This window comes from Armigeres subalbatus, chromosome 1 (assembly GCF_024139115.2).
Source record: "Armigeres subalbatus isolate Guangzhou_Male chromosome 1, GZ_Asu_2, whole genome shotgun sequence".
In the NCBI taxonomy this organism is placed as follows: Eukaryota; Metazoa; Arthropoda; class Insecta; order Diptera; family Culicidae; genus Armigeres; species Armigeres subalbatus.
Window position 1 is genome coordinate 107,452,405 of NC_085139.1, and position 17,425 is coordinate 107,469,829.

The 17,425-nt window shown below is 38.0% G+C and overlaps 1 protein-coding gene across 5 annotated transcripts in view; it reads left to right on the plus strand.

The window, feature by feature from the left end:
* Positions 1 to 11,219: 11,219 nt before the first annotated feature.
* The window catches only part of LOC134204520 (glutamate dehydrogenase, mitochondrial), a 53,887-nt gene continuing 47,681 nt past the window's right edge, over positions 11,220 to 17,425 (plus strand). Inside the window, exons 1-3 of one of the 5 annotated variants that reach the window (XM_062679346.1) lie at positions 11,243 to 11,380; positions 11,561 to 11,611; positions 12,867 to 13,287. In XM_062679346.1, coding sequence (XP_062535330.1) covers positions 12,879 to 13,287 — 409 coding nt within the window. In that variant the 5' untranslated portion in view covers positions 11,243 to 11,380; positions 11,561 to 11,611; positions 12,867 to 12,878. Of the gene's footprint in view, positions 11,381 to 11,560; positions 11,612 to 11,686; positions 11,821 to 12,844; positions 13,288 to 17,425 lie in introns of those variants that run through there. The other 4 variants (XM_062679349.1, XM_062679338.1, XM_062679353.1 and 1 more) reach the window with 4 other exon arrangements.

Consider the following 17,425-nt stretch of genomic DNA (forward strand, 5'->3'; position numbering starts at 1 on the left):
TAGGGGTATTCACTAAACGGCGTAGGTTGCTGCGTATCTGATTATAGAAATGTTTCACGCACAATCATAAGGGACATATTTCAAATCGCCTATGAAACATTTCTATAAACAGATACGCAGCAACCTACGCCGTTTAGTGAATACCCCTAATATATTTTCACAATACGAAAAATAAACTAACGTACAATCAAGTATTGTCATTTATTATTGAAAGAACATAATCTAATTAGGCCGGAACAATTTTTTTCTTCCGTCTCTTCCCCCCTCGATTTTTGTTGCTTTAATTTACTAATTGAGAAAGCAATTCAAAATATTATTGAGAACATAAAAATATTGAGCAACGAAAAATAAGCATCAGCTAAGTATTGTTGTGGGGGAGTGGATATTCCAGATCTCAAGAGCAAACCAGTTTTTAAGGGTAAGCTTTAAGCTAAAAAATGTTTTTAATTAGCATTTTGCTATACTACAAGGCGATATACTCACAGTTTTGGTGAACCCCTTGCTTCAGGATCTGGTAACGACAATGTGCGTATTAGCTACTCTTATAGTTCAGATCATATGTCTATTCTAATTACATTCTGATGCATATTAACTAAGGTACGATGAAACTCAACCTGGGTCTTATTGTATTGATGATATCTGGCAAAGTATTTATACAATAATTAAGGCACTTACGATAACTATTTAATAACTAAGCGTAATTGGAATAAGGTACAGTGGGGCAAGTGGGTAAAGGAAATCGTATATTTCATGTTCATCAAGTCATAAAAGTTGAATATAATATTGAAATTGATCATATTTATGACATAACGAATCATCTATCCAATCTTTATATGTCTGCGAACAAGATCTTTGAATAATACTTTTAGGATACAAAATATTTGGAAAACAAAAAAATCGGTTTCAATTTTTCACTTGCCCCACATGTGGAGTAAGTGAAAAAATGATTTTAACAGAGAATTTTTCAATATAAGAACACATTTTCTGTTCATATATTGCATGCAAATGATAATTATACTGAATAGAGCATAACTGTGATCTGTCGTGATGCATTTTGACACTTCATGAAAGTCAAAGGGCACTAGAGTGCCTCCATTAAATGATTTTTATGTTTTTATGTTTTCTTTACTTGAATTTTTTGAGATCTAATATCTCATCTCCATTTGTGTCTAACACTACCTTCTATTTCAGGTTTATAGTAAGATAATGAACCTTGGCGATAATGCAGAGAAATTATCTTTGAAATATTCATCAAACCTGGAATCATATTTTGATTCATTAACAATTTCAGTATAGAAGAGTCTACATTGACAAATAAATAAATTTAAAAATTTTCAACTAAATAAATCATAATTGTTGATAGATTTGCAATATTATTGATTTTTGTATTTAAGCTATTATATAAATAACATTTTTTCACGAATTATTGATCAAACATGGATTATTTAAAACACTGACACGCTTGGCACTTTGGGTTCCTGATTTAGTATTACCACGTATCACTGTAATAACCAAAAGCCTTCGAATGAGTTCGAATTGATATCATTTGTTTATATACGCCTAATAGAAATTATTTGTGTTTGGAAAATAGAGAAATGCATTCAATGTCGGAAAATTTTCACTTGCCCCACACATGGTAAAAAACAGGCAAAGCAATAAAATATTTTTTTCAAAATTTTTGATGTTCATATTAATATTTTTGTTGCTGGAATTTAAAACAACAAAGAAAACCAACTTATCAATGCACTAATTGAATGTGTTATGGGAACCAACAAAAAAAATATTTGTATTTATTGACACACAAAACAACTTGTGCGAAAGATAAACTTGAAAGGTTCAGTGGCGTAGCCACGGGGGTGGTTTTGAGTATAACCCCCCCCCCCAAGACAAAATTTTTGGAAGAAAATTTTTTTTTTCAGAAAAAAAAAATGTTCAGAACCCCCCCCCCCCCCCCAGACCAATTTTCTGGCTGCGCCACTGGAAAGGTTAATAAATTTTTACTCTCGTATGTTGAAATGGTTCATTATTTCATGTTTCACTTATTCAACGCATTGACTTGAATGGCCTTGTATGTTTTTGAAGTGAAATTGAATAATTCAGTGTTTCATCAGTGAAATGCTTGCGTTTTTTTCACTTACCCCATTTACCCACTTACCCCACTGTACCTTAATATTACTTTTAATCGAAGCAAATGTACGAATAACTACTATTTTGATGACTCAGCAATGATCCCGTATTGTGTCAAATTTAGTTCTCTCCTCTTTCGTTCGCGCTATTCGTTTTTAACCTGACATTTGACCATCGTTGTGACCAATCCCTTGACCGGTCACAGTGTACCTACGACAGGGGTGTCTCGTCGCGACATCCCCCCTCCGTGAACCTAGCTCCGTGTTTCGACCGTCAAGAGGCCCTAGCGAAAGTTCACCGCTTTCTCGCACGTCGAGTACCGCAAGTTTCACTGCAGGCCGCCGTAGAACTCCGGATGATGTCCGCACATATGCTTGCCGAATTCTCCCATCGCGCCCTGGCACTACTGGACTGCGCTAATCTCTATCCATTGCGTAATACTGCTGGATTTGCAATTGGTCCAAATGGTTGTACCTTACCGCCGTTTGACGATCCCAAAACAAAATGGTTAGGGGTTAAAGCCTCCTGATCAGCTGATTCAAGCGGGATATACGTGAGTGGCCGGGCGTTGATTAGAGCTTCTGCTTCTAGAAGTGCGGTTTCTAGCACCTCATCATCTGGTGTGCGTGGTGCTTCTGCGACCGACCTCATGGCCACTTTGACCGACCTGACTAGACGCTCCCAAGCGCCACCCATATGAGGAGCGGCCGGTGGGATGAAACGCCACTGTGTAGTAGCGGTCGTAAACGTGGCACCTAAAGCGTAGTTGCGAGCGTCTACTTTTTGTTTTTTTTTTCAGTTCTTTGTTCGCGCCTTGGAAACACGTTCCATTATCCGTATAAAACTCCGCAGGTGATCCGCGACGCGCCACGAAACGCCGAACGGCCATTATACAGGACTCCGTTGAAAGGCTGTGTTTCAGACAGACAGAAATTCATTTCTATGTATATAAGATGCTATGACAATTCCACTGTAAAATTTTCAAATTATATGGATTAGATGAAGCCATCAGAAAGAAAACAAAGAAGAAATGAGGGGACCAAATGTATTCAATTTATCAACAAGAAATGCAATGAATGGTAATGTTTTTTAACAAATTTTTCCAAAAATCACTTAAACCGTCAACTATTTCTTCTAAAATAATTTAAACATTATGAGCATTGAATCAGCATTTGAATGAATATTAATATTATTGTTATTATTAGGAACTTAATGGGCATTCTTCAATCTTTTGAAAACAGCAATATTATTATATTCAAGAGGAGTATTAAGAGTAGGAAAGTTTTTATTAAAAGATGTAGATGCATGAGCGTCGAAACATTTTTCATTATTTTAGCATTGAACGTGTTTCCTTTTTCTTTTACTAGGAGGCGAAAAAAAAACTTCATTTGTGTTAGATATCGTACATATTAGGAGAAGTAAAATCACCGAAAATTTCAGAATAAGATAATTGATTTTTATTACTTTTTTATAAATTGTGCTTCTCCACATTTCGAGCATTTTGGTTTAATTGGACAAAAACAAAATGTATGTCCAAATGAGAGACAATAATCATAATGCATGAGTTTTGAAAAGTGAAGTCTAACTCAGAAAAGCAAATTATCAACTTTAACAAAATCTGGAATGAATGAATGAATATATTCAGAATTTTCATCATCAAAAGACAATTTGGATAATCTATTACAATCCAAAATAGTTATAAAAGAAATCGCATGATTTTTTTTTAAATTCCTGATCCATGATTTCTGATGTCTTCGAAATTTTATGAATCAACATAAATGACGCCATTAATACCACACGCATAGCAAGGAGCATATACGCGATATAAATTATAAAATAATTTTGATTCTAGAGAGCGTAGTTTATCCAAAGATATTTTTTTTCTTTAACTGATTTATATTGTTTGTATATTTTTTCTTTTTTCCAGAAGCATACGGGACAGGGGCCAGAAGACATAGAAGAATAAACTTTGACCCGAATAATTTTAGAAGAAGTAGAAGCATTATCAGGAGATTGATCTACATTAGAATCAACAACATCCCCGTCAGTTTCTATGATTGGGAATCAACGGGGATTTCTTTACAACATAACTACAATAGTAAATGAAAAGCAATATGTACTTAATACAAATAATATCAAACAAACAAAAACAAGTAACAACACAGAACAGAGATACTTCACTGAGTTTTTCTTCTAAAAACTCTCTTTTTGCCGTCCAACCACATCAGCGCAGCGATTAAAAGGAACCAACTGCAACAGGAAAAACCAAAATAATTCACACTACCAATAGTCCACAAACGTCAACGTCGCAATAATCCGCAAACACAACTTCTAACCACAGTTAAAAATTCAGATGAGTTAAATTCTTGTAATCTGAAGAGAAAAAAAAATGACATCAGAGCAGAAAAGAACCGTTCAACCCGGTCAAGGCCTACTCCGAGTCTTAATATAATTGGTTTTTAATAATGTGCCGAAAATAGAATAGAGTCTCTAATCAGTTTATCCGTATCTGGTGGATTATTTATTTAAATTTAATCAAAAATCTATTGACGAATTATTCATTTAACTAATTACATATTACTGACTAAACACTTACAACATTTGACTACATTTCCATTCGACCAAATGTCCTTTCGACTAATTGTCCATTCGACCAAAGGTCCATTCGACTAAATTTCCATTCGACTAAGTGTCCATTCGACCAATTGTACTTTCGATTAAATGTTATTCGACTAAACGCCATTCGACAAACTGTCCCAAAGCCCTATAGGCGAATTTGAATGAAACTCTTGCAACACCTGCGACACCTAGTGTCAATTAAATCAACTAAGAAGTGTCTCAAATGTAAAAATGATTGAATTGATTAAGCAGTATAATCGATAGCAATTATAATCGGCACAAGCATCATATAGTTTTTGGGAGATGCAGGGAGACCGGAGAAAGTCCTTATGCTAGTTGGAAATTCCTTTCTAAATTTAGCGAGGGGAGGGGGGGGGGCGGTGGTTCCTCTGCAATTGAACTACAATTTTGTGCCTGACTCGAGAACGAATCAAGTAATTGGATTTTTTTCCCTCTCTCTCTCTATCTCTTACTCTTTCTCTCTCTCCCTTTCACTCTTTCTCTCTCTCCCTCTCACGCTTTCTCTCTCTCCCTCTCACTCTTTCTATCTCTCCCTCTCACTCTCCCTCTCACTCTCCCTCTCTCTCCCTCTCACTCTTCTCTCTCTCCCTCTCACTCTTTCTCTCTCTCCCTCTCACTCTTTCTCTCTCTCCCTCTCACTCTTTCTCTCTCTACCTCTCACTCTTTCTCTCTCTCCCTTTCACTCTTTCTCTCTCTCCCTCTCACTTTTTCTCTCTCTCACTCTTTCTCTCTATCTCACTCTTTCTCTCTATCTCACTCTTGCTCTCTATCTCACTCTTTCTCTCTATCTCACTCTTTCTCTCTCTTGCCCTTTCTCTCTCTCACTCCTTTTCTCTCTCACTCTTTCTCTCACTCTCTCTCACTCTTTCTCTCACTCCCTCTCTCACTCTTTCTCTCACTCTCTCTCACCCTTTCTCTCTCGCTCTCTCTCACTCTTTCGCAAATTCTCTCTCACTCTTTCTCTCTCACTCTCTCTTACTCTCTCTCTCTCTTCTCTCTCACTCTTTCTCTTCCACTCTTTCTCTCACTCTCTCTCTCACTCTTTCTCTCACTCCCTCTCTCTCTCTTTCTCTCTCTCTCTCACCCTTTCTCTCTCGCTCTCTCTCACTCTTTCGCTATTTCTCTCTCACTCTTTCTCTCTCACTCTCTCTCATTCTCTCTCGCTCTTCTCTCTCACTCTTTCTCTTCCACTCTCTCTCGCTCTTCTCTCACTCTTTCTCTCTCACTCTCTCACTCTTTCTCTCCCACTCTCTCACTCTTTCTCTCTCACTCTTTCGCTATTTCTCTCTCACTCTTTCTCTCTCACTTTCTCTTACTCTTTCTCGCTCTTCTCTCTCACTCTTTCTCTTCCACTCTTTCTCTTCCACTCTTTCTCTTCCACTCTCTCTCGCTCTTCTCTCACTCTTTCTCTTTCACTCTCTCACTCTTTCTCTCCTACTCTCTCACTCTTTCTCTCCCACTCTCTCACTCTTTCTCTCTCAATCTCTCACTTTTTCTCTTTCACTTTCTCACTCTTTCTCTCTCACTCTCTCACTCTTTCTCTCTTGCTCTTTATCTCTCGCTCTCTTTCTCTCTGTCTCACTCTATCTATCTCACACCCACTCTATCTCTCTCTCACTCATTCTCTCCCTATCTCTCGTCCTGCCTCCCCCACACTTTTCCCTACAACATTTGGTTGCACATTGCCTAGAGGAGCAAATTCATTCATCGTCACATTCTTTTTTTTTTGTGCGACGCACATTGTTGAAGAGGTTCTTACAGCTCAACACACGCACACTCACGGATCACTCGAAATAAACTTTATTGGTTGTTGTTTTGACGCTTTGAAAAAGATTTCTTCTCTACATAACGATCTATACTGCACTGTTTGGTTTTATAACGGTTATTATGGGTTCATGACTTGCTCAATATGGCTGCTTTGAAACCAATATAACATATGACTGCAAACTAGGAACATCATATCAAATTAAATCGGTACCTCCATAACGTACCGTTTACGATATCGATCAATACGAATTGAAACGGAATACGTTTGGATGCTCACTAGCGCCACCTCATGCAGAATTATTTCGATCAGTTGTTGAGCCGCCAAGATACTCTGAACAACTTTGCTGAAGACTCCATGTAGCTAACTAATCAGGTTCTTGAGATGCAGATTGATGTTCTATGCAAAAGAAGTTTGGATGCTCACTAGCGCCACCTCGTACAAAAATTCAGAATTATTTGGATCAATTGTTGAGCCGCTAAGATACTCTGAACAACTTTGCTGAAGACTCCATGTAGCTAACTAATCAGGTTCTTGAGATGCAGATTGATGTTTTATGCAGAATAGTTTGAATGATCACTAGCGCCACCTCATGCAAAAAATCAGAATTATTTCGATCATTTCCAAGATGCTCTAAACAACTTTGCTGAAGACTCCATGTAGCTAACTAATCAGGTTCTTGAGATGCAGATTGATGTTTTATGCAGAAGAAGTTTGGATGCTCACTAGCGCCACCTCATGCAAAAATTCAGAATTATTTGGATCAGTTGTTGAACCGCCAAGATACTCTGAACAACTTTGCTGAAGACTCTATGTTGCTAACTAGTCAGGGTCGGGAGATACTGATTGATGTTTTATGCGAAACAAATTTAAACGCTCACTAGCGCCACCTCGTACAAAAATTCAGAATTATTTGGATCAGTTCTTGACCCGCCAAGGTACTCTGAACAACTTTGCTGAAGACTCCATGTAGCTAACTAATCAGGTTCTTGAGATGCAGATTGATGTTTCATGCAGAAGAAGTTTGGATGCTCACTAGCGCCACCTCGAACAAAAATTCAGAATTATTTGGATCAGTTCTTGATCCGCCAAGGTACTCTGAACAACTTTGCTGAAGACTCTATGTTGCTAACTAGTCAGGGTCGAGAGATACTGATTGATGTTTTATGCGAAACAAATTTAAACGCTCACTAGCGCCACCTCGTACAAAAATTTAGAATTATTTGGATCAGTTCTTGAACAGCCAAGATACTCTGAACAACTTTGCTGAAGGCTCCATGTAGCTAACTAGTCAGGTTCTCTAGGTATAGAGTGATGCTGTTTGGACGTTCACTACTCATTACTTGATTTTTGTATGAAAAAGTTCAGTTTTCTATGGACGCTTACGCCACCTAGTGAGTCAGTTCCGATTTAAATTGTTCACCATATGAAAGATATTAGTTCAAAGAACAATATTGACGAAGACATGTATAACTTCAGAGCCAAAACTTCCCAACAGATATAAAAAATGTAACTGATCTATAAATAGATCACTGGGCGTTAAGCGCTTCTGATCTATAAATAGATCACTGGGCGTTAACGGGTTAAGAAGTTCAGCCTTTTTAATGTCATCGACCTCTGGGAAAACAGCATGTTTTCGAACGCAGCAAAGTTCCTTAACGCGCTTCGCTTTCCATAGACTAGTTTTTTTCCGCTTTACTAATTCCCCATGCTTGACGAGAACTGGTGCAAGTTAAGAATTCGGCATATCCAGCTCTGTGGATTAAATATACTTTACATCAGGTCAACAGTATTAAAATCACTTGTCATAAGACGAGTTTGTACAATTCCATTGAATTCCACCACTTAATTGTATCTCGACAGATACGTATTACGACCTCAACAGTAAGGCCGTCTCCAGTGTCTCGTACTTGACTCGACTTAGTCCGCTTAGTAGTGTATCTTGACTAAGTATTAATAAAGATACAAAAAAAAAACTTTCTACCAGCCTTTTGAGCATCAGTCAAGAATTCCGCAAAATGAAAAAAATACACCTAAATCTCAATTTAAAAAATTGAACCAGCTTGTCTATTCTATTTCCAGGGCTCTACACCTAAACTTTTTTGCTTTCCCTGTTATTATTCGAATGCTTACCTATTTTATAATCGAAGGGTAAAAAATGTCTACTACATATTCTTGAAAACTTCGTGGGTTTCATTGTTCTCCGGATAGCCTGCATCCATCTACCGTTCAGATTTCTGTTGTCCAGTGGAAATTTGTGTAATATAATTCCGTTGCCAGCTTTCGCAGTACATCCAACCGCAAAACACATTGTCCTGCTACGGGGTAGCTTTAGTTGAATAGCATAACCGTGTTCCGGTGTAATGGCGTTTTCCGTTTTAATTTGGATAGATGGGTCTGCATAAATTTTGGAATTGCATTTTCGTCTCCGCTTAAGCGATCAGACAGCACGAGTTGGGATTGCACTGTATTTGAGATATGTGGATGCAAATAGAATATAAAACGAATCTACAGTTATTGTATTGGAATTCACACTCGTCTACTGTTTACATACCTGAAATTTTGTCTTGCTTGCGGAAGTGGTTTCTGCAAATCCTCACATCGCTTATTATTTTATGGTCACACTGCAAAACAGCAATCCATTTCTGGCGAACATGTTTGACGGCAGGAGCTTTGACCAGCATTTTCTTAGCTTTCACTTTACAGCCTCTTATCCAGCACAGTGTTGTAAAATGTCATTTGCATTCGTTTGTATAATTTTCCCAGAACTTTTTCCAGAAGGTAGCTATCAAATCATGATGTATGACGAACTTATAGCGCTTAAATGTGCCTACAACTTTGTCCAACAAGACATTGCTGTAAATATGTAATCTGGGGCGTGGGAGGCAAAATGTCATTCAAATGACATTATGTCAAATGACACGTGACATTTTGCAGAGTTTTCCCTCTCCAGCCTCAGATGTTATATTTAGAGTAATGTACCCTTGGACAAAAATATAGCCCTACTCAAGCGTTATGAGTAAATCTAAAATGATGGAATAAATTTGGTTTCTAAAGAAAGTTATGAACAAATTAGTCAAATGACATGCAGATGACATTTTACAAGCCTGATCCAGCACCCTTCTTTCGGAGCAGGAGTTTTGTCTGCCGTCGGAAAGATAGATGGAATTGCTGTTCTTTTTAACTTCACACGCTTGTACGCTTGTACGTTTGAAACTCCCCATCGAAAAAATGATTTCTGCAAATCCAACTGCCAGGTAATCCGTCGATATCCAGGGTTTTTCGCCATTTTCGAAATGATGGGCATTCCGAATGGGGCACAGGGAATAGCGTAGGAGCCGGATTTCTGCAAGTTTCTACGAGGCAATGTTTATTTACCACTTTTTGTTTACGGGTGCGCAGATAACACAGTGCCTGTGAAAGGGTAAACATTGAATGGTATTATCTGCACAAAATAGCATAATAACAAACAACTGAATACTACCATCAAGAAGATACAATTTTTTTCTTTCAGATTCTTATATTTTATTTTCAAAATAAACAAATTTAAACACTTAAATTAACGATTTTAAAACTGTTTTGTAAATATATACACTGGTTTTGACACTTCTCCCGTAGAACAACACTCTTTTCACCTCAGCGCCATCTCATAGCAAATTCTACTCGAATATGTCTGGTAGTTCTTCTCTCTGATAATTCTGGGGAATTTCTCACGAATTATCAAGAAATATTCTCCTATGAATAATAGGTAATTCCTACTACATGACTTTTAACAGTTCCTTGCACAAGAATTACTGTGAAACTCTTATCCAATAACTCTAAGGGGTTTTATTCTCCCAGGTTTTTAATTCACTCCAAGAATTCCTTATCTATGAGTTTAAGGGATTCACGTATCCAGAAGTTCTGAGAAATGAATAAAACGTGTCTCAGATTTCCTGGATAAGAAACACCTGGAAAAGTTCCAGAAAATGTCTGTAGGATTCTCACGTATCCTGCTGGAATTCTCTCATCTGAACTTTTTAATTGGCATTACAACCCCCATTTTAAAATTGCCGATTTGTCTCCTCGAAAACAAAAACGTAGTACAACGTCAAACATTGGAAGTAGTTCTTGAAAAACTCTCATTGATAAACCCCTCGTACGTTTGTCCGGCGTTTGCATCATGCGGTCGGTGCGAACAAACGGTACTTCCCGTCAATGAACGTAAACGTGAAGGTAGTACAGCTGGCCCATGTGTTGGAGCCAACGAAGCAATGGCATCTTCACCCATCATGATGATGGCCTCAGAGGGAGCACAATTTGTAAACAACCACGCCGTCGTCGTCACACTCCGCCATCGTGCAACGTGCTTTTGGTGCAAGAGTGAGTGAGCAACGGTCATATTGCTTTCTTCTTCTCTCTTATGCGGCTCGCCGGTCACGGACCGAGCCATCCGACACCAATGCAAACAAAGCGCTCAGCTGAGCCACTGGAGAGCGGCGGAGAAACGGTATTGTGCGTGTACGGTTGCGGTGTGTTGGTTCCGGGTGTTGCCGTCGTCGTCGCCGGCTCGAATCACCATCAGGCACAAGCCACAATCAGGCGAGACTGCATACAAGCTCGTGACCGTCTGTGAGCATGGGAGAGCCACTCATTTTGTATGTTTGTGCTTTTGTGTAAATATACGTGGGCCGGTGGTGTTTTCGGTTTTCGCATAAAAATCGCTCCGACCGCTCTGCTCGCTGCCAAGTCCGTTTCCAAGTGGTGATCGATTCAGTTCTGCTTCCCGAGCTGAGCTGAGCAGAGTCAGAAGATTTACTGTAGGTTTTTGATTGAGGTGCCCGTCCGTCCGTGTGTAGAAAGAAGAAGGTAGGAAGAAAGGAGCAATCCAAGACTTTTCTTCATTTTTGTTCTCGAGAACGTTGAAGAATTGCTGCGAGAGGCAACGTGCGATATTTTTTGTTCCTTTTTCGTGGTTCGCGGATAAGATTGTATAGTTTTTGTGCCTTCCGCATATAGTTTTGACGTCGGTGTCTCTTTCCATTTCAGTAGAGATTTGATTCGGTAGTGAAACGGAGGCACGAGAGTATTGTTGAACAAGTGAGTTATTTTTTTGTTGGCTCATATTCTTTAGAATTTGGAAAGTGTGCTTGTGCTGGATTTTTTTTGTATCGCCTCAAAATACTCGAAATAAATGTGGAAATTCTTAACGCGAATCATCGTACGAGTGGATCAGAAACATTAAATTGTTAAATTATTAGTTTTTGCGGAGCAATATTTTCGGACCAAGAAAAGATACTGCTGTAAAAGTGTGTTTGTTCCGGAAATTCGCACTATTCTGTCTCGGGAACTATTATCTTCGAATAGGGTTACAAAAATGGCTATTCTGTGGTTTACAAATGGTGATGTAAAAATAATCTGTTGATCTCGAATTTAAAAATGTGAATAAATGAAATATAAAACAATTATCGATTTCGGTAATAATTAATTTGTTCCTATGGAAATCCTTTCATAGATGTATAAAATTTCATTAGAAATTATTCGGTCATTTTAAACTTTTATGAGTGATGTAATTGAAATCACTGTCAGAGCTTAGAATACAACTAGTTCGAGGGATGAGATATCCTTTTTCAGTTCAGCAATGTTTGTTATTTGCTATCAGCTAATGTATCCGAATCATCGAAAAACGGACAGAACTCTGCAATGCATGTGATATTTTTAATCAACTTACATAAAATCAGTAATAGCTTCCAATATGTTCAAATTTTCTTTGTTTACATTTGTTAATGGTATTTTGAAAACGTTTGGTGAATCGACTACCTGTAATGACTTTTGGATGTTACTCCCTGTGGGAGGTACGGATTCACTGCTAGGATTGATCTATTGTGGTAGGATCAGTTTTATTTTCGCAGTCTGTTGCTACTCCCACGAATGTCAAGGATAGGAATTTGTTTACTTCAGTTCTGCTTTCCACCACAGTCCGATTTAACACGTTGATGATAATAATTGTTTAGAGATTCTTTTAGACGTTGCTGTCTTTGTAATGAGTATTAAAGTTTCTAAAATATATGATTAAAATATTGCACGGATTCCATTATAAACCAAATGTATTTTCAAAAATTTATTCAAGAATAATTGATAAAAATAATTCAAAACTCATGAAGATATGTATTTTAAAAATCCTAGATTACTTGTGTATGATACTATTATTATTTTTACAACGTCGAACCATTTGTAAGCCGTGAAAATCAGTTGAACCTAAATGGTGTAATCCTTATTCACTACATATCTACAAAAAGTCTGCCGGATTGTTACAACAAATCTTCGTTTTCCGATTTATCATTCACCCGCCCAGCTGCTAGACAAAATGTTCCACCTGAAAACAATTGCCAAGAGTGCGGCCCTCAAGCAGGAGGTGTCCACGCTGGTCAAGGCGGCCACCGCTGCCGGCGTGCAGCAGCGCCCCTACTCCCAGCACCAGATTCCGGAGCGCCTGAAGGATGTCGGCACTGCCGCCAGCCCCCGCTTCTTCGACATGGTCGAGTACTTCTTCCACCGGGCCGCCCAGATCTGCGAGGAGAAGATGGTCGAGGACATGAAGGGACGCATCTCGCTAGAGGAGAAGCGCAAGCGGGTCAAGGGTATCCTGATGCTGATCCAGCCCTGCGACCACATCATCGAGATTGCCTTCCCGCTGCGCAGAGATTCGGGCGATTACGAGATGATCACCGGTTACCGCGCCCAGCACTGCACCCACCGTACGCCGACCAAAGGAGGTGAGTGGAATATTCCTATGCGACTGTTTCATTCGCAAGAGTTGAGAACAGATTGTTTTTAGTTTTGTTTTCGTTGCCCGAAAAACCCAAACGCAACAACGAATGTTGGGAGGGACGATGACCCTATTTTTGTGCGCTGTTTGTAGAAAAAAATAATACAAACGTTGAAAATGTGACCAATTATGTAACGAGTAGTGTGATGGGATAAAAAATTTCCGACTGCTAGTGGTGGGATGGTCGACGAAAGAAAAATTTCTTTCTTCCTGTGGGAGTGGGAACCATGCAATGCATAACAGCAATAACGTCAATCATAGATCACGACAACTCGTTGAACATGTGGAATTTGTTCCTAACAATGTTCATACTTCAGGCAGCGTGTTATTCAAATAATCGGAGAGAGAGAGATGTCATCAAATCCCTAATAAAATTCTATCAACATGTTACAAATGTAGTATCAGGCTGAAGGTTCAGACGTTTTCGGGAGTACGTGACAATTATCACACGAATCATCTTGGTAATTCAATTGGAAATATTTGACAATACTCTTTTCATTCGATTGCTATATAGTAGTTGTAGTGTGGAGAATGACTGCTCAAGCAGCCTGCATTTTTATTGACCTAGTTTTTTTTCTCTTTATAAATGTGGCTTTTAGCCCTTGGTGCTAGCTCGCTACCAGCTGACCTACTTTAGAAATGCATCCAATCTTGGTGCAATGTGACTCTTATTGCGAGGATAACAATAGTCTCAAGTCAAGTCCCTTATAAAGCAAATTCAAACATTTAGTTTGTGATAGACACTTTGAACCCGGAAAACGTCTACCGCTGCCGTGGGGAGACTCCTTTCGATTTTCGGATGATCTTTCAAACATCAGCAGACACACGAGTGTAAAAATAGAATGGAGAGAGAGTGAACACTTGACTAGACGATAGATGAATCATGATGTTCGTGACATATAAACTATGTAGTCTGTAGCTACCTCTTTGTCGTGACTGATTAATTCATATGACTTTTTGGAATACTACTGGCTGGTGGCAATATTCACCATTCTAGTGTTTGTGTTTCCCGTGCATCATTTGTTTTCAAATTTTACGCTGGAATGATTTATTTATTGACTCATCAAATACCTAGTTCAATTTCATATTCTATGCATAAAAGCTTTTTATAAAACTTATTTTATTTTCTTATTATCTACTACATACATTCATCTCTTAGACTAGGTGTTATTATTAACCAATATAGTATTTAAATCTCCTCTATTGCCCATGATCGCACATTTGCGTTTTTGTTTATTAGTTAAGTTCATGAATCATCGCCAAATTGTTAGTTCTTTCAGCTGAGCAGCTGAAATCAGAAAGTTCGTTCCAGAAAACTCGAAAAAACTATCAAGTTGTTTTGTAACATTAAGCAAAGTGACCGCATAACAGTAACACTGGAAAAGTTTGTTGTCGGTATGACATCAACTGTAAACAAAAACTTACGCAATTAACTTGCACTCAAATACCAAGTAATGGAAATATTTTTACCAATAATTCAGCTGGACAAAATATTTGTGAAATTTTTAAGAATTTTTAGAAACTCGTTGAGATTTGCATACTTATGCATATCAAAAACTTTATCGTTCCATTTATCTCATGCCTACTTTTGTCGATTGTTACAAAATAGATCGTAGGCAGTCTAGCAGTTAGCATTTTTCCTATTATTAAATTGAACAGTCTGCTAGAAGGTTTCAAATAAGAAGCTTTCGGCTCATGTGGGAAAATTATAAGCTGAACTTTGGAAGCATTCGGGGAAATCCATTTTTAAGTGGACAAAATTTCCAACCTTTTTGCAATCTATTACAAGTAAGAAGCCGTACAAATATTACGTAAGCACTTATGGGAGGAGGGGGTCTGTCGTTATCTTACGCACCATATAAACAAAAATTTGTTTGTATGAAAAAAATCAGGTAGGTGGCACGACGCCATGTTTTTGTAGCCAACATCTCAGTACAGTAGACGTTCGATAACTGCAAGTCATTTAACTGCAATGCTTTTTAACTGCAGTTCGATAGTTGCAACAGTTTTGCAGTTATCGGACCGCTAAACTTCAAACTGATGTCAAACTCAATGACAGCTGCATTGCACTGCACATTTAGATGCACTTTTATTGCATCTGACGTCGATTTGACAACCATTTGACGTCTAGAATGCGTTGCAGTTATCGAAAGGCATTCGTTAACTGAAAAGTAAACATTTTGCAGTTATCGAACGGCTACTGTATAAAATTCATGATAGTATTTGTTTTGTTTACACACATCACATTTGATTCTCATTAGGATACAGAACTGTCAGTGGGATACGGTCGCGCAATGTTGGCTGTAAAACAAACCTATTGTGTGAGATAGGGATGCCACCCGGATGAAAAAAATCTTACATGGGGGGAGGGGTGGTCGAAAAACCCAGAAAAATTGCTTGCGTAATAAGTGTACGACCCCTAACACGAAGAGGCCCGTGTCATCTGCAAACAACGATTTTCAGCACCCTGGTAGTAAATCAGGTAAGTCAGAAGTAAAAATGTTATACAATGTGGGCCGCAGTATGCTGCTTTGGAGAACACCAACCTTTACAGGTAGTTTACCTGCAGTCAGCGATCTGATACATAATTTTGAACCAGTTTAATAATGTACAGATGAAAATTAAAATTAATAAATTTTACAAACAAATCTTTATGCCACACACTATCAAATGCTTCGAACACTATCAAATACTAAGAAGAGCAACTCCAGTCAGATTTGTTAAGTCGAATTAAGTTCGTAACTCTTATTAACTGATGGGTCAGCAAAAATTGAATTGTCATTAATATAACCATTATTCTATTCAAAATAATCTTTTCAAACAGCTTGCTTATTGAAAAAGGCAAACTGATTAGACGATAGATAACTGGTGCACATGGTCTCTTTTCTAATGAGACGATTTAAGTGAGTACGAGTGTTATTGGGAAAAGGGGAAGAAGTGTTTTTTAGGAAACGAGTAGCTTAGTAGTTTAGGAGAAATTTAAATCAATGAAGATTTCGAATAAAAAGAATAAAAAGAAGAAAGTATAATGGGTAAAACAAGAAATCAGGGAGAATTAATAGGGAGGAAGAATGATAAAGGAGGAAAAAGGAACAAGGCAGAAGGAAGAAGAAGAAAGAAGGAGAAAACGAGAATGAAATAGGAGAAAAAAGGAAGAGAGAAAATAAAAATAAGAAGGAAATGACAAATAAGAAGAAACAAGATCGGAGAAGAAACAGGGTAAAAACGGGGTAGAGGGGAGGTAGAAGATAGAAATAAAGTAGAAAGGAAAGAGGAATGTAGAAGGAGACTATGTAAGAAGAGTTGTATATTTTAACCTATTGCATTATAAAGCCAAACGGCATTCGGCCAAATGGGCTAACACCAAGTAGGACACAAAGATAAACTACCATACCCTATTGCGAAACCGATTACAGTGTACGTACACACCGAGCTGCATCCGTAGGGTATCGATAGGTAACCCCGACAGGCTATTGCGGCTTGGGCACACCCCATCGAATACACACAATTATGGAGTTTGGGAAAATAATGTTTCTATATTTGTGTTTTAAGCCAGTGCCGAAAATTGGACCCATATCATATATCAAATTCAAATTCAAATTATGTCTTTTTTAATGTACAAATTTTCATCAGAATATATTTTGTAAAATTCTCAACTGAACGTTTGATTATTTGACCAATTCCTTGCTTACTAATGGTTTTCTTGATATACCAGGAAGTTTATGTATAATTCATTGATCAATTTATCTTCGTCGATGTTTTCTTGTTATCAATACAGCGATTTCCAACAGTTTGATGTAGATTGTATGATATGGTATGATAAATGATGGTTGCATCTTGCAGGTTTTGGGAATCACAAAAAATCCAGCTATCGGAGCTATTCCAATAATTTTAGATTCATTTGGCATAAAAATTGAAAAAAAAAATCTTCAGGCAAACGCAAATACCCATCTGTGTTTTTGTCTAATTCTAGGTGCATGCGTGTTTATAATGAATAATTTACCCATTCCCTTTTATTCGGACAAATGTGTACACTTCGCCTTACTCCGAGCAAAAGCGTACATTTGAAGAAGGGGTCATCTACT